The sequence below is a fragment of the Ambystoma mexicanum genome, chromosome 1p, assembly GCF_040938575.1.
Source record: "Ambystoma mexicanum isolate Mex_15411 chromosome 1p, UKY_AmexF1_1, whole genome shotgun sequence".
Lineage (NCBI taxonomy): Eukaryota > Metazoa > Chordata > Amphibia > Caudata > Ambystomatidae > Ambystoma > Ambystoma mexicanum.
The window spans coordinates 1,036,314,666-1,036,337,238 of NC_090921.1; the positions used below are offsets into that span (position 1 = coordinate 1,036,314,666).

Consider the following 22,573-nt stretch of genomic DNA (forward strand, 5'->3'; position numbering starts at 1 on the left):
CAATCGCGTGGCCTGATGAGTTGGACCCATGCCCAAAACCGTCCTCCACAGTAAGGAATCTCAGAACCAAATTGGACAATTCTCTGATCTTCGATCCGCAAGAGAGAGGCATCGCCAGAAAATGCTTTTTCAACTGCATGCTATGATGTGTTATAACTATCTTAACATTCGCAAATGGAACAATGGCTGTGACCAACATCAACCCCAGGTCCCACACCGCTGAACCGAATGTGGCATACAGTCTTATTGTCCACCTCACTCTCTACCCCTAGGGAAAGGGTAGTGACTTCATCACATTACCCAGTTCTGTTTAGTTGGCAATCTGGGACCTGTCCTTCTGCTTTTATGTTAATTAATACTGGACTGAATAAAGCCAGACGGGAGAAACACTTGCTGAATAAAATGGGGCATGTTAGCATGTAATCGAGGCTGTTAGTAGGCCCAACCCAAAAGAACAATAGAGGGCAGTTGAGTGGTTTTTAATGTTCACGATAAAAGATCAAAATGTGTTTGCATGTAGTGGTCCAATACATGTACATGCAGAGCATTAGCATTGTCTTAAATGCTGCAAACTGCTGCAATCCTCCTGGGGTGTCTTCTCAGAAGTCCCTGGACCCTTCCAACTGCTCTAAAGTGAAATGCTTACTTGTTTGAACAGTCTTCCTCTGACCTTTGCTACTTCTGTGCCTATCCTGAAATACCTGGTGGACACTAGAGACCTGCTAGTGACCCCCTCCCCCCTTCTGCCACTGAGAACATTCATGCTCCAAGACTAGGGAAAGACTTCTAAGGATCGGGCCTTTTGCCTAGAAAAGAAAACAAGTGTTTAAATGTTTACTTACTTGTGAAAGAGTTGATTGGTAATTTTCCCTCTGAGAGTGACTTCTTACTTACCTTGAATGTGCTGCCATTCTGAAAAGTATATGTAAGGTTATGTAAGGTTATTTTACTCACCTGTGAATTGGCTGTGCCTCTTTCCCAAAAGTAATTTTGTTGGCTTCACTATTTCTTTCAGATAATAAGTGTGTATACGTTTCCCAACTGGGTCTTGCTTCCCCTAACTTGCTGTATAGCCTGTTTAGAATAAGGCTGCCTTGGGCTTTACTTACCTCGAATCTGTGTGCAATTCTTAAGAAGTGTACTGTAGGTTTTACTTACCATGTTCTGTCTTGTGCCACCCTACAATAAGTTAGAGAGTTATGGCTTACCTTGGTCTGTGTTCCGCTGATCAGAAAATCAACTGATAGTTTATTGCACTCTTAGGTTTTACTTGCCTAAAATAGCTATGTGCCATTCTTAAAAATCATTCTATTGGTGTAGCTGACCTTGGTCTGCCTGCTGCAATCCTAATTTAGTGTAGACGCTTATTGCTTACCTTAGTCTGTGTTCCACTGATCTGAAATCAACTGGAATTATATATTACACCCAACGGTCTTGCTCACCTTGTATAACTGTGTGATATCCTGAATGTAGTTATGGGTTTATACTGTTCCTTGAATTTGTGTTCCACTATTCCAAAAAGTATCCTGATTACAGGGTTGGTTTACTAAGGGATTCCTTAACTAAGTGCCACTTATAAGACCCGTGACGACTTCCCCTGTCTGGCCCTGTGCGGCCATGGGAGGCCCTATGCTGTTGCCACCTACAAGGTACTATATCACAAGCCTGCACCCTGCTATGCGCAATATGTCTGTGTCTTGTTCATTGCCTTGTTTAACCCTAGTGTGCCCTCCCCTTTCCTACCACCTCTGATGTCACTGTCCAAGTCACCCGTTCCACCGCCTATTCTATGCAGGCCCATTCTGCATATTGTTGCTCCTGGCATCGCACAATCAGCATTCTTTACTCGACTGCACATGACCTGTCCCTTGTTCTCCTCCTTTCGCCTCTGTGCTATCTCAGCCCTGGGCTCAACCAGTCCACCTTCGGCCCACACTAAAAAACCTTCTCTTGCACACAGGAGATGACACAGGCAGACATTGCTCCCCCACTCAATCAAGCAGCATGCCTGCTCATGTAAACGAGCTGCCTGCCAGCTCCCCTACCTTGACCGAGCCCGATATGAGATTACCCTCCCTAATGTGGAGATTAATTCCTAATTTCTTCTTGCGCATCACTCGCCTACCGACTAAGCCCACAGCCTATGCCAACCCACACATCGTCCACCACATCACATGGAGACCTTGCCAAGTCCCTTATAGACTATCGCCTCTCATCGCGCACTGCATCATACCAGGACCCCCAGCACTACCATTCGAAACCCACAGCTAAATTGCACCTTCAGACGGCCCGTTCACCTCGCTGTCCCTGCTAAGGATGTGATAGAAATACTTGTGCTCCATCTATGGGCATTTATTCCTTTCTCGCTCAGAAACAAATCAAAAAGCTGTGCTAAACCTGCAAACCGGCCTCTACAACGCCATGCGTTTCTGACTGGGCCTAGAGAGACGCAAACGCCTCTCAGCACACACTCCCCGCCCTTACAACACGCACCTCCGACTAAAAAAGCCCACTAATGCCTTAGGCCACCAAGCCCCCTCTCAGGTGCCCTCGCCTGCCTGCAAGTTCTGACTCCCATTTGGCTCGAACCACTTTCCCCCAGCTCGAGTTCCACTTGGCACATGACTTGATCAACTCTTTTATTCTCCGGCCTCCTCCCCCTTAAATCCTAATATCTTACTATTGACTGTGTGTATAACTGGTTATTTCGGGAAGTGGAACCACACCTTCCTGGCTTCTGCAGTGAACTCACATATGGTAGAAAGTGCCCATTGTCCATTTGCCATTTAGTAAAAAAGTCTGCAAACCCCAAGAAGTGGCCATTCACTTTTAGTTGACCTACTGTGTTCGGCAATATGTCCATCTGGCAAGAGTGACTCAGAAAGCTTGGTTTTGTGTCTGCTGTCCCATTTTGGCAGCTCCGGCATGTACATGGCTCTGTATTGTGCTGTTTATGTTTCCTTCCAGACGCACTGAATTGTGTCAAGTGACTCAGGAGCTTGACAATCTGACATGTGGTCAGGACAGACACGTTTTGTAATTGGATAGGAGCAATCAAGAGTTAATTACCTTGTGACTAGGTCACAGGCTCCTTCCGCAAACCATAAGTGTATTTGTGGTAATTCAGAAGGAGAATTCGGACAAAGGGGTTGCATTCTACAAAATGCTTTTGTTAAAATTATAAGAAAAAGACCTACCTTTCCTTATACTACAAGTGATTGACCTACCTAACAGAACTCTAACTAGGGTGCTCGTCGTCAGGTTGGTTTGTCCAAAGCAAAAAGTCCATCCTCTGTCCAAAAAGCTATCCTATTCTGACCCTACCACTAATCAAAATGGATTCAGCAAACACAAGGCGGGATCACCTCCTCTAGGTGATTTATTTATTTGTTCTATAAGGGTCCATCTAAACTCACCTGCTCGATGGTTATGGTGGTCAAAGTGTTCTACCAACAGTGCCATAATTTTTCTGGTTCAGATACTTGATCTGTGTTCAATAATGCTCTTTATTTTGGCCTATTTGTCATGCCAATATATCTCAATTTGCATGTGCAGGTAATTAGAGGATATTCCTTGAGTTGCAGTTAGTGAATCCCTTCTGTATCCATGGTGATTGCCAGCCAATAGCAAGTCCAACATAGTGAGTCACCAGATAGGATCAAGTTCTAACGATAGCTCTCTTTGTTCTGATTCCTCCTGATGATCAATCTAGCCTTTTGGATATACAGGTATTAAGATCTATTTGATATTGTTCCTCCATTTCACTGCAAAACATGGCAAGGGCAATTCCTGTTCACCCAGATTGAGGATTGGCCACAGTTTCTCTATTTCTCTTTTAGTTTATTAAATAGTGAGGAATAGCTCAGGACTGCAGTGATCGTGTCTGGAGGATTTTCTGCACGCTTATGTTGTAACAATGTAATATCACAAGCTATATTCTGAGCTCTTTTCGCAGCCTGTTTTATTAATCTCTTGGGATAGCATATCTCAGATAAACGCTTCTTCAGCTGTGAGGCTTGTTTTTTATATTCTTTAAGTTCGGAGCAGTTTCACCTATACCTCAGAAATTGCCCAAATGGAGAATTTCCCGTAGAGTCTTAGGATGATCGTTATTAGTAGGGCATTATGATCTGTTGGTTTATGAAACACCGAAGTTGAATGATGGATATCTTTGATTTTGATGTTCAAGTCTAGGAAATGTATTTCTTGTCTACTCTCAGTGTGTGGAATTAAGAAAAAGATTGCAGTCGTTGAGCCATGTGGAAAACATTGATTGTTATTTTGAATGGTGACGAGAACGAACAAACACATCGTCCATGTATCTGACCCATGTGTGCAAGTTGTTTTTCAAAGGGTTGTTGTCTGTATATATAATATATATATATATACGTTTCTTCAAAGGCACCTATCTATAAGTTGACAAGGCTTGATGCAAATGTGGGACCCATAGCTGCACCTGATATTTTTTCATAGTAACAATCTTTGTATAGAAAGTAATTTTTTGTCAATGCCAATTCTGACAGTTATTCAATAAAAAAAAGCGGGAACATGCAGATTCTTGTTACGCTCTTTTAGAAATGTTTATAATCACCATCAAGGTGACATTTTGGGCAATTTGTCTATACAGTGATTCTATATAGAAGGTGACGAACATTTGTCGGTCTTAGTTAAATGTTACATCTTTGAGTATGTTAAGCATGGCAGCTGAATCCTTAACGTAAGACTGCATGGTCGGTATAGTATCCCTTAAGAAGAAATCCACATACTATGATAGGGTTCGAGAATATGCCAGAAACTATTGAACGTTGTGGTGGAGGAAAAAGTCCTTTGTGGATTTTTGGGAGTGCATATAGAACTAGTATTCATGGAAACTCAGGTGTGAAGAATTCTGCCTCTTTTCGGCTGAAGTATCCTTCTGCCAGGGCCTCTTCTATGATAGGTCCAATTACACACTGCAAATACTTAGTGTGATCTCTCCCTAGCCTCTGATATCTAGTATGGTCATTTAGCAGATGCAGTACCTTGTTTTCTTAGTCGCCAGAAGACATAATTACTGTAGCACCTCCTTTACTGGATGGTTTGATGACAATCAGCCTCATTATACGTTAGGCGGTAAGGGTTTACCGGTACCGGTAAGGGCACCGGTACCGGTAAACCCTTACCGCCTTACTACGAGTTCCCTTTGCGGGACCCGACCTTAACGGCTGGTTTTACCAGCCGTTAAAGTAGGGTGCCACAAAGGGACCTCGGTGCTAATTACGGTACCGCAATTTGCGGTACCATAATTAGCTCCTTCCCCATTCCCATTATGCCCTATGGGGGCAAAAATAGGAATGGGGAAGTGCCTTGGTGAATGGGGAATTACCGCCCCTGCTCACCTTGGAATAGGGCGGTAATTGCGCCATCCACCAAAACGGACACATTAAAATACCAGAGGCAACCATGGCGCTAATAGCGCCATGGTTACCGCCTAACGTGTAATGAGGCCCAATATCTTTGTTGTTCTGTATACTCGCCAATCCCAATCTTTCATTACATGTCAAGTTGTGCGTTTGTGGGAAGGATCTTTCTAATTGATCCAATTTCTTGAAGAGAGCACTTTCAAAAGTCAGGGATTCCATGGAAATGGCCTATGGTGTCCATATTCATGTTTGTGTCCTGCTCAGCAAAGACTGTTTTAGGCGAACTTTTCTAATTAACTGTGTTAGTTGAATACGAGTTTGAAAAGCATCATATGATGCTGTTAACACAAACTACAGTTCGTTTGAGTATTTTGTGTTCATTTTCTTATAGTTGGTAATTAGATACATGTATTACTAATGCGCGTGGGATGTAAACCTGCCCCACCCTCTGCTGTGAGTTATCCGGGGGTGGGTTGTACTGCTGCTGTGACTGCTGTCTTATTCAGGGCATCTCCGTTGTTTCACTCTGCAAACTGTACTTGTCGGTCATAGTTTCTATTCTCTGGCCGACTATTTGATGACTTGGCTCTTGCCTCTTTTTCAGAGCTAGCACTGAAATATTTCCAGTCTTCTTCACAGCTAGCAAAAAGAGGTCCCTGTGCAAGAAGGAACACAGCATGATAACTTGTTCTGTGGGATTGTACCCACTCAGAGTCCGCAACCACATGGGTTAGCTCACTGTACCTTTCACAAAGCAGGAATATCCATTTGCATATCAGTCTCTGTCCCGCCCACTTGAGCAGTCCAGCACCGAAATGCTATGGCAATCCTCCTTTGAACAAGAGTACCAACAGCAACCCCAGACACGTGTTTCGGCCTAGTCGGGCCTCATCAGTGAAATGGAGCTGTACCTCTCTGAGCACAGTGAGCAAGGCGTCCACGTCTGGATAACCCTAGGTAACTTAGGGTGACGAACCCTAAGTTCCTTTTACAAACAAAAAGAGGTCAGGGCACCCCTCTGCAAGAAAGAACACAGCATGATAATCTGTTCTGTGGAAATGTACCATTCAAAGTCCACAGCTACATGTTTAGCTCGCTGTACCTTTCACAAAGGAGGAATATCCATTTTCATATCAGTCTTTGTCCCGCCCACTTGAGCAGTCCAGCACCAAAATGCTATGGCAAACCTCCTTTGAAAAAGAGTACCAACAGCCAACCTAGACACGTGTTTCGGCATAGTCGGGCTTCATCAGTGAGGTGGAGCTGTGCCTCACTGAGCACAGTGAGCAAGGGGTGCACATCTGGATAACCCTAGATAACTTAGGGTGACCAACCCCAAGTTCCTTTTACAAACAAAAAGAGGTCCGGGTGCCCCTTTGCAAGAAAGAACACGGCATGATAAGTTGTTCTGTGGGAATGTACCCACTCAGACTCCGCAACCACATGTTTTAGCTCACTGTACCTTTCACAAAGGAGGGATATCCATTTGCATGTCAGTGTTTGTCCCACCCACTTGAGCAGTCCAGCACCGAAATGCTATGGCAATCCTCCTTTGAACAAGAGTACAAACAGCAACCCCAGACACATGTTTCGGCATAGTTGGCCCTCATCAGTAAGGTAGAACTGTGCCTCTGTGAGCACAGTTAGCAAGGGGTCCACGTCTGGATAACCCTAAGTAACTTAGGGTGACCAAACCCAATTTCCTTTTACAAACACAAAGAGGTCAGGGCGCCCCTCTGCAAGAAAGAACATGGCATGATAACTTGTTCTGTGGGAATGTACCGACTCAAGAGTCTGCAGACAGAGCTCCACCTCACTGATGAGGCCCAACAAGGCTGAAACACTTGTCTGGGGTTGCTGTTGGTACTCTTGTTCAAAGGAGGTTTGCCTGGCTTTTCGGTGCTGGCCTGCCCTTGTGGGCGGGACAAATACTGATATGCAAATCAATATTCCTTCTTTGTGAAAGGTACAGTGACCTAAAAGCTTTGGCTGCGGACTCTCAACATGGGAAAAAACCACAGAACAAGTTAACATGCCATGTTCTTTCTAGAGAGGGGCGCCTGCTACCTTTTTTGTATTTTGCAAGGAGCTTGGGGTTGGTCACCATGAGTTACATGGGGGAACCCAGACGTGGACCCCTTGCTCACTGTGTTCAGAGAGGCACAGCTCCACCTCACTGATGAGGCCCAACAAGGCTGAAACAGATGTCTGGGGTTGCTGTTGGTACTCTTGTTCAAAGGAAGTTTGCCTGGCATTTTGGTGCTGGACTGCCCCTGTGGGTGGGACAAAGACTGATATGCAAATGGTTATTTCTCCTTTGTGAAAGGTACAGTGAGCTAAAAGCGATGGCTGAGGGCTCTCAAAGTGGGAAAAAGCCACAGAACAGGTTATCATGCCATGTTCTTTCTAGAGAGGGGCGCCTGCTACCTTTTTTGTATTTTTGCAAGGAACTTGGGGTGGGTCACCCTAGGTTACCTGGGGGTACCCAGACTTGGGCCGCTTGCTCACTGTGCCCAAAGTGGCACAGCTCCACCTCACTGATGTGTCCCGACTAGGCCGAAAAATTTATCTGGGGGTGCTGTTGGTACTCTTGTTCAAAGGAGACTGCCATAGCATTTCAGTGCTGGACTGCTTAAGTGGGCCGGACAAAGATTGATATGCAAATGGATATTCCTCCTTTGTGAAAGGTACAGTGAGCTAAAAGCAATGGCTGCGGACTGTCAAAGTGGGAAAAAAACATAGAACAGGTTATCGTGCTATGTTCTTTCTAGAGATGGGTGCCTGCTACCTTTTTTGTGTTGTTTTCGTTTTTTATTGAGATTAAACTCTCAAAAATCTTTCATGGCTGTGCCTGATCTACTCACTATTGTGTGGGTACAATAAAAAATAAAAAAAAATCCCCATTTGAATATAGTCCAGGATTTTGCTAAACCCCTGTTTTTAAGAAAAAAGTGTCACTGCAGCTGCGAGTCATAAAGAGTTTATGTGTAGAACTCTATGTTCTTTGGCAGTCCCATCCAACTAGAAACTAGTTAGAACAATCATGAATAGGATGGAAATACACCTCTCTATCCCTTTTCAATAGGCAGCACACCACTAGGGATTACAATCTACATAAACGTAGTGCTTCCTGAGGGATAGAATTTGAGACAGATGCATAAGATATTAAAGATAATAATTATTGAATGTTTCCTCTGTAATTGTTTCTAGTTGCGTTGCCATTTTATTATGTTCCTCACCCTGTGATCGTATGCATGTAGGAATTTATTTTCTACGATCCTCACAGCACTATCTGCACATCTCCTCGTGATTTTTAATTTGTGAATTGTATGTTGTACATTGTTATCAAGACAATGGGCCGCATTACGACCCTGCCGGTCCAGAAAGAACGGTGGCGGTAAAAACGCTGCCACTGTTCTTTCCAGACCGGCTGATTCAGAGTCCTGCAGGCGTGAGGTGTCAGTAATGCCACCCGCCTGCAGGCACAAATGGAAACACTGGCTCTGTCATAGAGGGAACAGGTGTTTCCATTGGATTTACAGAATTCCGCCCCCGGAATTCCCGGGTCACCGGGGTCGTAATGCCCCAGTGATTCCGGGAATCACGGAGGCGTAATGGTAATACGGGTCCGGCGGTAGCCTGCCGGTTTTTCCGCCATGCTTACCGCCGGACTCATAATGAGGCCCAATGTGTTGTCACACATTCTTTTACAATGATGTTTTTGAACCCAAACAATTGTAATATGATTAAAAAGCACACATTTCGTCTAAAGAAGATTCATTGCAAAAGGAATGAGTGGAGTGCACTTAGGGACATCTAAAAAGATGGAAGCAGATCATAGGGGTGAGAATTAACACAATTCACCAACATTGGCATTTCAAAAAATTACCCTCACATTTTGTGATTGAGGAAAATGCCATCAGGTATTCCACAACTGAGACAGGCGCGATGTTATTAATAAACCATACATTTTCAAGATAACATCCTACTAAGACTATAGAGGAACACGTTTCACACCCTATCTGATAACACAGAAGTGGCGATACTGGGTGCACCTCAACATTGTTTATAGACCATAATCCAGTGATGGAGTGGAGTGTTCCAACCATGATACTGAATACCTGCTATAAAGGTTGGTGGGTGTAAGGGGTAACATCAGGGGTCAGAAGAAACCTGTACTCCTAATGTTCATAAGATCGCCTCTGCATGACTAAGAGAGGAAATATTCTTCAGCTACACCTCTTGTTTAAGGCCAGGAAGTAAATACGCGTGATTAGCTTACCAATTTGAGAGATCAACCTAAAACGATCTTTGCATTTGCACAAAAGAAGCTCAAAGCCCAAGCACAAAATGCTTTAACTTATTAGGTTTGGAATTCTTCTTGAATAGAACATCGAGTGCAATGAGGTTACCTGTGCAGTTTCAGGCACCCTCAGATAAACGGAAACTGGGAATGCCTCTGTTTGCTTACTGATAAGATATCTTAATGGGCTCCCGAAATAAAGATTCCTGATAAAGGCCAACATTAATTTGCATTAAGGTGGGACCAAATCAAGCAAATGTGGACACAGCACCTCAGGAGTAAGTTATTACAAAAAATAGGGGCGACCCTTTGTGGGCGGGCATAGTTGGGGGTCAAGGTACAATACCAAAACAACTGATATGTCCACGCTGCAGACAACTCAATGTGTACATTCTAATAATTTGACAAATTTTGTATCGTGCTAAAGGAGTCACAAAGAGTATGTCAAATACTTATCGATTATAGCTTTTTATTTTAATGGCATATATAACCAACTCAAAAAAGCATATTTCACATGAAATAAATTGTGAGACAAATATTAAATCAAAACAGTGATAATGTACAGTGATAATGTAACCATAATATAATATAAAGACACAAATGACAAAAATGGTAAAAAAACAAGGTTTACCCACAAAGTTCTAAAAGAATAAACAACATACTCAATGGAAATTGTGAGTTACTACAAGGTATAATTGACATTGCCCTAAAAGTTGAGGCACGATTCATCGATAATCATGCCCAAAAACTGCCTACAGGGTATTCTTGACATTACCCTGAGGTTGTGACACGATCAATCAATAATCATGCCTGAAAATTGCCCAGGAAGAAGCTGACTGGCATGGACATTGGTAGTGAATTGCATGTGTCATTCCAAATGCCTAAATAATCAATAACCAGGTATGTGTATACAAAATGCTTCGATTACCTTGGCAACCTCATAATAAATATACTTGCGCATTTCCGATTATATCTTGTGGACAATAGCAGTGGACCAAATGAAGCATAGATGAAAAGTAATGTGCAGCCAAAAAGTTACCAAAGACATTCATCTTGGAAAATTCACGTGGCAAACAGGCTTTGGTTTTAAATAAATGTAATTACACAATCACAGAAAAACAGAAGTATGATTTCAGTTCCAACAATACAGATGAAAAGCCATGTGTGAAAGATCAACAGGAAACCACATCCGCATGAACTACATCAAGTTTCTCTAGAAAAATTAGAAGGCTTACGTTCCACAATTTCTTTCATTGCTCAATCCGATGAACAGGCCTTATTGAGTCTTTGATTATATTGCAGTCAACAACTGTGTGTGGAGTGTCTGAGATTGTGCCTTGAAAATGCTTTATTCATGTTAGTTCTTTTCTAGGTGAATTGATCATTTCAATATGGTCATACCAGCTTAAAATGATATTGGGAACATTTCTTTGGAGGAGCGAGGCCCCAAAAACAGATGTGGCAACGCTGCAACTGCCTTCTGGGCAGAGAAGTGTGAGTGTGCCCGATTTCAGAGTTTACTACTGTGCATCAACGCTACAGCATGTAGTGGATTGGTTCCGAACACCTCCGAAGGACAAGATAATGAGGATGACAGAAGAGTTGTGTCAGCCTCAGCAGTTGTTTGAGTTGATGGAAGTCACTGGGAAAGAGTTAAACATATTACCAGCATCAGAAGCTACTTTTATAAAGGTCTGGAGGGAGGTAACAGGTGCTCCCCGGTACAAAATGATGTACTTACCAGGAATGCTATTATGCAGCAGCTGCATGTGGTGAAGAATGACTGGCCAATCGTTAGTGAATGACATTGGGTACCAGTGTAGAGGGACGATTGAAGATTTTGTGGAACCTAGAGCGGCAACATTTCAGGAATTCAAACAATTATATCCATTGGCATGTCTGAATTTCTTGGAATATGCTAGACTGATGCCAGCCCTGAAAAGGCTCTGGTCCGAGTTCCTGTAGAAACCACATGTGCATCGGGTACATCAGACCATGTTAGACCTAAGCAGGTTTCAGAACTATATAAAGTGATCCCAAGGGAATTGGATGGGAAATTACAGAAGGTTAGGGAAGTGTGGTGTGTGAATGTGGGTGATCAGCGTACTGACGAGGTATAGAAGGGGGTACTTCGACATACTAAAGAAGTCTCTAGGAAGATGAGGTTTCGATGGCTGCAATATAAATGTGTGATGAGAGCTTACATATCTCCAGTAATGATGGCAAAGATGGCAGCCGAAAAGATTCGGCATGTTTGAGGTGCAGAACTGAGGAAGACACTTACATGCACTTGTGGTGGGGATGCCGGACAGTGACATTTTTTTGGGGGGCTGTGGTGGAAAAACATAGGGGATTGGCGAGCATGGATATACAGCTATCCACCCGCCATTGCCTGTTGGGATTAACACCTATTACAAAATGAAGAAGAGCAGCAAGTGGCAAATTAGTTGCATTGGGCTTGGCATTCGCCAAGAGACGTACAGCCAGCCCTACAGACCAGGGGTGTTTCAGCCACTTTTATTGGGCAAAAATAGGCAAATACTCACAAAAAATAAAAATAGGGAGTAAGAATACTCCCACCAAAAATAGGAAACAGACATGTAGGGCCTTGTGCTCCCGCTTTCACCCACAATGCGCCGTGGATATGTTTGGACCAGTAGAGCACATAGTACCACAGGAAGAAACTACTATTATTAAAGCCAGATTGGAAGAAGTAAACTTGTATCTTTTAATGTGTATGAATAACTAGGTTCAAAGGAATAATTATTACAAAAACATTTATAAAATGCTCCCATTGGGAATTGAAACAAAAATTACAATTGAATAGGTCCAGAGAGAATTTTGCTCAAGTATACTCATGCTCCTTATCACCCTCTGCATAAAAGAAAAAAATCACTTTTTCATGCTCTGTTTGTGGAACAATCTTGGTTTTTTATATATATAAGGTTGTATGGATCAACATAAAATGGACATTTTTAGAGATATAACATCACACGGTAGCTACCCGGAGGTACAGACAAAACATTTATTTACAACACACGGGGCCAAACATTTTTTGGCATAACAACCAATTTGTGTGTGTAGGACAAACTCAATCTCAGTCGTTGTTTGTCAAACAGTTCACATAATAGAATATATAACACAAAATGGACAGTAGTACTTTTGTTAAAAACTATTTATTCCTGGGTCTAAGTTCCTAATATTAACTTTCTTGCCCTATGTGTGAATATCTCATGCCCCCATAGTGTAGTACACCCGAGCCTAGTTGGCGATGATGTGCCGCCTACAAGGAGTATGGAGATCCTTGCCCTCAACTCTCTCACTGCTTTCCTCAATCTAGGTGATAGGTACACACTTCGTGGGGGTCAGTGTTTTTATTTATTATTACCGCCTCCAGTCTATGTGTCTTATAGTTAAGAACTGCGTTTTGGCCAAGTGGTCAAAGAACAACAACTTTAAAAGACATTTTCTATCAGTCAGTAAGTTGACATTATACTGGTTTGATAGGATTAAAATATGTGTTTTAGTTACTCGAGCCCTCTCCTCAAGCATATGTAGGGTCTCGGAGTTGCGGTCATCAGCCTATCAACTCTTAAAGGTAGTCAACCGGTTTCAGCGGTCCTTATAATTAGCCGCCTTCTTCAGGACGGAGAATCTTGTATTCTCATTAACAACATGATTGCTTCAAATATCTCCACATCTTGGAGGGTTTTGAGAGGTTCTTCGGGTTAGCCACGGGCGTTTTTTGCTTGTATCCCGGTCCCTGTTGGGGATGAAAAATGGACAGAAGGGGATTGTAAGAAGGGAAATTCTTAATCGATATTCAATGTGGGAACTACTATATTGGTCGAAAAATATTACCTGTGGTTGCACTTTCTATTCTCTGGTCATTGCCGGATACACCTTAGCTCCTGGTGACTTCCTGCATTAGCAACCTGTAAAAGGATGTTTAGGTATGTCTTATCCTGTGCCAACTATTTTGCAAATTTCGGCCAGTACTGCAATATACAGACTGTTTTTTTGTTATAATATAGTGTAATACCTGTGAAATAGGGATCCCTCGTATCAGGCTCTCTGGATACTGGGTCGAGGTGCTGGGTGCTCAGTTTCGTCCAGTCCTCTTCATCATATGTAATGGGATACCTCTGTGGGGTAAAGTTCAAGGTCAAGGAATTTAGTCCTAATGGTCTTAAATGCCAAGAGAGTAGATAAACGTCAATAACGGGCACGAGTCGAAAGCCCTTGTGGTTAAATAGTTGCATTTCGTGCGCGGTGTGCTCATTGCAAGGTGTATTTGCATAATTTAGTTCAGCTTAATAATGCTTTAGTGTAGCACAATCATGATCGTGTGCTACTCGAGTGATTCGAGTGATGTGTAGTCATAAGGGCTCCAACTAGTCCAAGTGTGGCCTGGAGGGTATTCTGGTTCCTTACCTGGTAGCCACCTGAATAGAGCAGGGGACACACATTCCACCCAATATTTAGCCAGCCACATATTGGCGCACCTGCCAGCAGACTGCAGGTCGCATATACCATCCATTAAAAACCTCTCCATGATCCAATTAGAGAGAACACCAGATGGTCTGGCAGGCTCATTTTTCAATTTCAGTCCTTTGGACTACACATCCCAAAATGGGCTGGGCAGATCCATATTCAGCAGTGGCTCTCACGCGTGTATTTAGAGGGAAAACAAACAATACAAACACTTTTGCAGTCACTGATAGCCCCTTTTTTAGTCACATAGGGCTCTGTCTGTGGTAGTGAATTATCGTAGCACTATTACAACTTTGAATATATTTCGGGATTATGTGCGGCTCATCCACACAGTGAATTACAATTCCCAGTATAGCTGAGGAACACTTGTAGTTTCTCGTCTACATGTGACCGCCAAAGACCACTGCCAAGAGAATTAGCAGTCACCCCAATATATCAAGGGACACACACTCCACCGTGCCAGTACACTGCAGGTCGCCTATTCCATCCATTACCAACTATAAGCCTTTCCATGAGCTAATTAGAGAGAACACCAGATGGTCTGGCAGGCTCATTTTTCAACTCCAGGGACTACATATCCCAACATGCACTGGACAGATCCATATTCAGCATTGGCACTCACGCGTGTATTCAGAGGGAAAACCAACAATATAAATACAGTTGCAGTCACTGCCTGTTTTAGTGCATTATCGTAGCACTATTACAATTTTGAATACATTTTGGGATTATGTGCGGCTCACCCACACAGTGTAATCCAATTCCCAGTACAGCTGAGGAACACTTGTAGTTTCTCGTATACACGTGACCGTAAAAGGCCACTGCCGACAGGCACTAGCACCAAGATGGTATTCCACAGGTAACTACAATTCCCATCATTCTTGAAAAAATCTGTAGTCCTTCGCCCACACGTGACCATGAATGGCCACTGCTTACTTATACGAGCTCCAAGATGGCAGGCGTTAGCACGACCACTTCACAGGCAGCCCGTTTTTTGAGAGAGAATACCCATTACTCGCAGGTAAGGAACCAGAATACCCTCCAGGCCACACTTGGACTAGTTGGGGCACTTATGACCAGCTCCACATCACTCGAATCACTTGAGTAGCACACAATCATGATTGTGCTACAGTAAAGCATTATTAAGCTGAACTAAATTATGCAATTACAACTTGCAATGAGTGCACAGCGCACAAAATGCAACAATTTACCCACAAGAGCTTTCGACTCGTGCCCGTTATTGCCGTTTATCTACTCTCTTGGCATTTAAGACCATTAGGACTAAATTCCTTGACCTTGGACTTTACCCCACAGAGGTATTCCATTACATATGATGAAGAGGACTGGACGAAATTGAGCACCCAGCACCTAGACCCAGTATCCACAGAGCCTGATCCGAGGGATCCCTATTTCACAGGTATTACACTATATTATAACAAAAAAACAATCTGTATATTGCAGTACTGGCCGAAATTTGCAAAATAGTTGGCACAGGATAAGACATACCTAAACATCTTTTTACAGGTTGCTAATGCAGGAAGTCACCAAGAGCTAAGGTGTATCCGGCAACGACCAGAGAATAGAAAATGCAACCACAGGTAATATTTTTCGACCTGTATGGTAGTTCCCACATTGAATATCGATTAAGAATTTCCCTTCTTACAATCCCCTTCTGTCCATTTTTGTAACCCAACAGGGACCGGGACACAAGCAAAAAATGCCCGTGGCTAACCCGAAGAACCTCTCAAAACCCTCCAAGATGTGGAGATATTTGAAGCAATCATGTTGTTAATGAGAATGCAAGATTCTCCGTCCTGAAGAAGACGGCTAATTATAAGGACCGCTGAAACCAGTTGACTACCTTTAAGAGTTGATAGGCTGATGACCGCAACTCCGAGACCCTACATACGCTTGAGGAGAGGGCTCGAGTAACTAAAACACATCATTTTAATCCTATCAAACCAGTATAAAGTCAACTTACTGACTGATAGAACATTTATTTTAAAGTTGTTGTTTCTTTGACCACTTGGCCAAAACGCAGTTCTTAACTATAAGACACATAGACTGGCGGCGGTAATAATAAATAAAAACACTGACCCCCACGAAGTGTGTACCTATCACCTAGATTGAGGAAAGCAGTGAGAGAGTTGAGGGCAAGGATCTCCATACTCCTTGTAGGCGGCACATCATCGCCAACTAGGCTCGGGTGTACTACACTATGGGGGCATGAGATATTCACACATAGGGCAAGAAAGTTAATATTAGGGACTTAGACCCAGAAATAAATAGTTTTTAACAAAACAACTACTGTCCATTTTGTGTTATATATGTTAGGGCAAAGAAAGATAGTGGAAGCTCATTGGGCCTCATTACCCGGTAGGCGGTGAGCCATGGCGCTATTAGCGCCATGGCTCATGCCGGTAAAATACCGGCACCGCCTTGGCGGGAAAGGGGATTTACCGCCCCATTCCAAGGTTGGAGGGGCGGTAAATCCCCCTTCCGCCATTGCCCTTCCCCATTCCCATTTCTGCCCCATAGGGCTCTATGGGAATGGGGAAGGCGCTAATTACGGCACTGCAATTTTGCGGTGCCGTAATTAGCTCCGAGGTCCCTTAGCGGGTTGGATTTTAACGCCTGGGAAAAGCAGGCGTTAAATCCCCCAACCCGCAAAGGGACCTCGTAGTAAGGCGGTAGGGATTTACCGTACCGGTATTTTACCGGTACCGGTAAATCCCTACCGCCATCCGTGTAATGAGGCCCATTGACTCCTACTGTCTTAACCACATAATAGAATACACAAAAAAAAATTCGGCATAGTGACAACAAAACACAATTGTTAATGACAATAGTTCTCTTAGTGGTGGACAGTGACAATACGCTGTAGTTGGGGTAGTGCGTCTACACCGGGGTGTTTCAGCCGTTTAGGTTGGCCTGTTATGCCTCATCTTGTACACGGCCTTCATCAGGATGGGATGCTGTACGGTATGAAGTATGTGCTGCAGGGGAAGGGAGAGTCTGGTCAGGGGAGTACTTGAGCACATACTGTTATAAGCTGACTAAATCATGTACTGTGCTATCTATATATTTGCCATAGAGCACAACTTACCTATGGGTAATTATTTCCACAGGCACTATTTTTGGAGATCCGCTTGCCGTAATGCAGGATCTCTGTGAGGTCCTGTCACAAAAAACAGAGGAAAAGGGCACTAAGTACTTAGTTATAGCGTCCTCAAATGAATGTCACATTAAACCAATGGAGAACGTGCTCAGTGCGTAGTTACAGTATCTTACCTCTCAGTGGAGGCTTTTATCTCTGTAATGTCGGTCTGTTCAGTATCTTTCACATATATTCCCCGCGAGGAAAATCCTAAAGAATGAGAGGGCATATAAGTATTGCTACAAAACATATGGGTCGTGCGCAAATCCCAAATGAAAAAACCCGAGCAGACAGCGCAAGCCTACCTGTGTGGCTGGAGCGCTCACACGCGGCAAGCCGATCGAGCGAACTGCTTTGTCTCGGAGTGCTGAGTCACTTTGGAGCTCGGAGGGGCCTGGCAGCAAAGTGTTGGTAACGCTGTTGCTAGGTGCCCTTAGTTATTTATATTGGCAGCCATCTTGGGAGGGGATCCCAGGCCGTCTCGGGGAAACACGGATGAAAAACAGGTGTCCCCTTTGTGGAATTTGGAAAAGAATCAATTTAGTGTGCAGTCCTTCAATTGTTAATGTTTCTGACTTTCCATACTTAATGCAAAAGGGGTAACACAGACATCTTCATGTCATCTAGGTGTAGCTTTTGTCATCCTGAGAGCGATCTCACAAAACTAAGGATGCATGTTAATTAGCTTCAGCGTTGCCTCACTTTTTGATACTTGGCCAGTGGTTTTGTGCTAGTACTAAATGCCTGCGCTTCAGCAAGACGGAAGCCTCTAGGCCAGCAACTTGAGAGAACTGGTTCTGACTACCACTGAGTAAAACAAAGGTAAAACCTGTCAGAAAATAATCTGAAGTCCAATCAGTGATGAGAGTTAGCGTCTGATTTTTAGGTTGGGTCTCGCGTTTCAGAACTGACGACCTCTGTTTGCTAGCATATTCGTAAATGAGCCCTGAAATGTGCCATAGAAATGTTTCCAAAATTGAAAACCATACTCATTATTGAATGCAGGGTTTTTCTGACACCCACTGTGTAGCCCCTTGCTGTGCTTTAAACTGCAGAATTCGGGGAGCACAGACATGCACGGGGCAATGTATTTCCAATACATAAAAAAACAAGTAACACTGAAAAAAACGTTCATTTGTGCACATTGTTAATAATAGCAATGTCAAATATTTCAGTGAGTTATGGGTAATAGAATGTATTGTATCTTTTAGAATGTAATGCATTAAGAATTTAACATCCATCCCATTTTGACTCTATTGTTCATAGTGTGATATCCCTTCACATAGTACTGCAAATGTATAAACCTTGCGAACAAACAACATAGCATAAAGGTAAGCTTGTCAAAATTCAGTGGCATGGCAGTGTGTGCACATCCAGGTAACAACTGGCCGCCTAATCACCAGAGCCTTTAAAAGGGGCTGCTGGTGATGTTGCCGGCCAGCACAGTCTGCTACGCAGCTGCACAAATGTTTATTGCACTTAGAACCTGCGTCAGGTGGTAGGTCGCAACTTATCTTATGGCAGCAAAATTCCTTTACTTTCCTGACACTATTTTCATGACCTACTTTTCCATCTGACTTTTGCGCTCCTCTTAGATCATCCATGCAACTTTAAGCAGGCTTACACAGTTCATGGTTATGAGGAATTCGACCATCCGCACCTGGGCTTTTATGAAATTTTATAGGAAATTGAATAATGGTAGATCAACCTTAGAATGTGTGGGGCTAATCCGTACACCTTTTCCTATGCTCACTGCAAAACAAGCACATAAAACTGTGTACTCTAGGTAGACACAGCCTACAGGCACAGTCCTTCCCATCATATTTAGTTTGGATCTGACAGGTGTAGTACACAATGCATCTCAGAAGGGGGAGGGTAAAAACCTTCCTCCTGCTATGGCTAGCCTAATTAACTATCAAAGGCTCCATGGATTCGCCCTGTTTGTTTATTTACCATCTGCAGATGGGGATTGAAATTAACATAATTAACATACTAATGAGAGTATACTTCAAACAGGCCCACAATGGGCCTGGCTGCAGAGGCTAAAACAAAAGAGACAGGAAACCCCAACACCTTTGATATGCATCTGTGTCAACCTGAAGCCAGCTCCCGCGTCTTAGTATCAAGGGCAGTGAAATGTCATGTCTGGGACAAGTGTTTACAAGAGGCAACCCCCGGAGGGGGACCCCATTCATATAGTAGAAGGTTGTGATTTGATGGAGACAGAACGTCTGGTCTCGCCATTTCTTCAAGGGAATCCTGCCACTTTAATCAGCAACCACAGAGGGCTCAATTAACCAGAGAGACCCTTTGATCCACAACAGACAGGGAGATGGGTGGGACTTAGTAGTACATGTTTTCAACCCTTTACTGTTCCTGTTGCAAAGCGCCCTGGTTATAACCTCATGCATACAGGAGATTGTTGGTGGGGACCCAGGATTGGTTCATTAAGGGAGGGTTAGTCTACACCAATCACTGGGGCCCATTTGACTTTAAAAGAGGGTTGAACCCCTTTTTCTGGCAGATCATCTGAAGAAGAACTCATTTGGACCCTGGCTGAAGGTACAGTCTGCCTGACAGCTTCCGGCAGTGAAGAAAGGCCAGGATTTCCAAAGGGGAAGCAAGATCCCTCTCCTAAACATCTCCCAGGGAACAGAGGGAGATACTGAAACCAAAGGACCCTCCAGCAGCTCCAGAACCGGTACCCAGCCAGCACACGGCGTGCCCTGCTAGGCTCTTCAAGCAATCCTGCTAGGTGGGAAGTGCCAGAGAGTCTCTGAACTAAACCAAGGACAAGGCTGCTTCCTGCAACACTCTCTGCAGCTTGGGCCCGTCCACCTTAAAGGGCGACACAAGCTCAGTCAAGAAGCTAGGAGGAGTGCATCAACAAGCATCAAACAGCGTCTGCCTTAACTGACATTTTCGAACCAGTCGAGCCCCTCGAGCTGCAACCGACTGTACCACTGACTATTGTCATGCTGCAGTCGCTAACATCGTCTGAGACGCCTCGACCTGTGCTTCAGACCCGCCAACCAGCAATGAGACGATTCCTGACCCTGAGCAGCCGTGTAGGCCAGCCTGCAGCCATCCGTCCAGCCTCACTCGCCGAACTGCCTGCCACCTGATACCTGCAGCTGTCTCCCATCTTGGACTCTCTCGCTGAAGCTGCAAAGCACCCTGAAACCCACTCTACCCCTGTCGAGCACCAATAACTTCTACAATCACAAGGTACTTTGTGGTTCTGTCCCCCTGGTCCTTCTCCAAAGGGCCATAGAGACATTTTACAACCCATTGCTCCGATTTGAGTTGAAACCAAGTATCCTTGGACTATTGTGATTAATTACTTTACCAACTACCCTCCTGTCAGTATCCAGAGTGCACCCCTTTCCCTTCTTGAAACTATCTGTCCTCTGCATTCCTACCCAGGGTGGGATGTATTTTGTAGTGTGCTAGAACTGTCTGTTGTCAAAATAATAAAGTAGATATTTTTATACAAACATGACTGGAAAGTCCCTTTCATCATTGGGTAATAATTATATTTTTGCTGTGTTGCAACTAGCCAATGATCCACGACCTTGCGGATATAGGCAAGCCGTTCCGTCCACATTACCAAAATTGGACAAGGAGGTTTATAATTTGCTTGTGTTTCCAACCTATTCGGATCCCTTCTTGTGTACTAGAAGTGTGGGGGTGATTAATGGTTTAGAAACCAATATTCATCTCTGGACCACTGGTTCCCCGGAAGTTGATTCATCACAATGGCCATTGACCTCCCTGTAACCAGCGCTGCACCCGTCACAAATAAGAGAAGTGGCTCCCTTAAAAGGAGGAAAGCCAAATGCTGCTCCTCCGGCATGTTGGTTGACACCTCACACATAGTTATCCCCAGTCCACCAAGAATGTACATGTCCCCAATACCAACCCAGCATTCAATTTGCAAGTTTCTCAGGAGTCACACGCGTCCTGGATGAATCTCTCTGAGAAAGGATAAAAATGTTGCTCCTTCCAGCTGGCAAAGCTCAAAACATGCAAACTCCTTACTTGCATGTTTCGATGGTGCCTAGAGGTGCCCAGCATTACTGCTCTCCACACCAGAGCACTTAATAGAAGATGCAGTCTTGCTTGAAGGCACTGAGCATGTCAGTTACTCAATGAAGGTTTGTTAAATCAGTACCATTTCCAGTTCCATGCATACATGATGGCATGCGGTACAACCCACTGGACCACCCTACCAGCGGTCAATCCAGCTGACAAGCATGGAAGTGTCTTCCGCACCAATTTCCATCCCTGTGGCATTGCATGCAGCAGCAGTCATGCAGCTCAATCACGCACATTAAAACACTCTTATCTGCCTTTTTTTTCACTCATAACCCTAAGACGGGGAGGTCCCCTGGGTGTTTCATGAATCCTTTGTTCTGTATTCTCAACTGCTGGTAGTTGTAGATCACACGAGTCACAAGATACACAGAGTGAAACATTATACACTTACTTTGAAAGTACTTCTTGATCTCTTCCAGGTCGGCCTCAGCGTCCTTTGCATTTTGCCTTCTTAGCTGCTTCTCTTGAAAGAAGTCCAAGAACTTGCTCCTCTGCTCTGCCTGCAGCAGCAGAGCCAGCCCCTGAGCTGCATCGCCCATGCGTTCATTCACCTGCTCGAACTCCTCCTTGATACTGTTGGCCAGCAGCATTTTCTTCCACCAGCCCATGCGGGTATATTTGAAGACCCAGTTTTTGGCATTCTTCATGGTCAGAAGCATCTCTTGGAGGAGGGTGATGAGGCTTTTGGATTGGTGCTTCTCTGGATGTGCCCTGATCTTATCCACGGGTACCATGAGGATCTCGATCCGCAGCCTCAGCCTTTTGCATTGCTTCCGATTGCAGCTTGCCTGCTCGCAGAGGGAGTATATGCTCTGGGCTATGCCGAGAATGCCTTCAACCGTCTCCATCCTAGAGGGGCAACGGGACAGAGAAAAAGAATTGTCATGTGCCATGCGATAAAACCTGCAGTAAATCAACCAACCAAATGATGCTATCCTCTTCTGAGGAAGATGTGTAGAGGGATACTTTATGGTCAGGGTCTGCAACCTTTGGCTACAATTCCCGTCAGCCCTAGGTAGAATAGTCGATGGTGAGGTATAGATTGAGGACCCCTGCTTTATGGGCTGGGGAACCAAGATAGTTATTTAAAAGGATATTACAGGGCACCAAAGGGCTTTTAGA

The 22,573-nt window shown here is 44.0% G+C and overlaps 1 protein-coding gene across 3 annotated transcripts in view; it reads right to left on the bottom strand.

The window, feature by feature from the left end:
- Nucleotides 1-22,573, bottom strand: part of MLKL (mixed lineage kinase domain like pseudokinase) — a 250,379-nt gene that overhangs the window by 120,528 nt on the left and 107,278 nt on the right. For all 3 annotated transcript variants that reach the window (XM_069604125.1, XM_069604116.1, XM_069604131.1), the window contains one exon: nt 21,843-22,300. In XM_069604125.1, coding sequence (XP_069460226.1) covers nt 21,843-22,299 — 457 coding nt within the window. In that variant the 5' untranslated portion in view covers nt 22,300. The remainder of the gene's footprint in view (nt 1-21,842; nt 22,301-22,573) is intronic.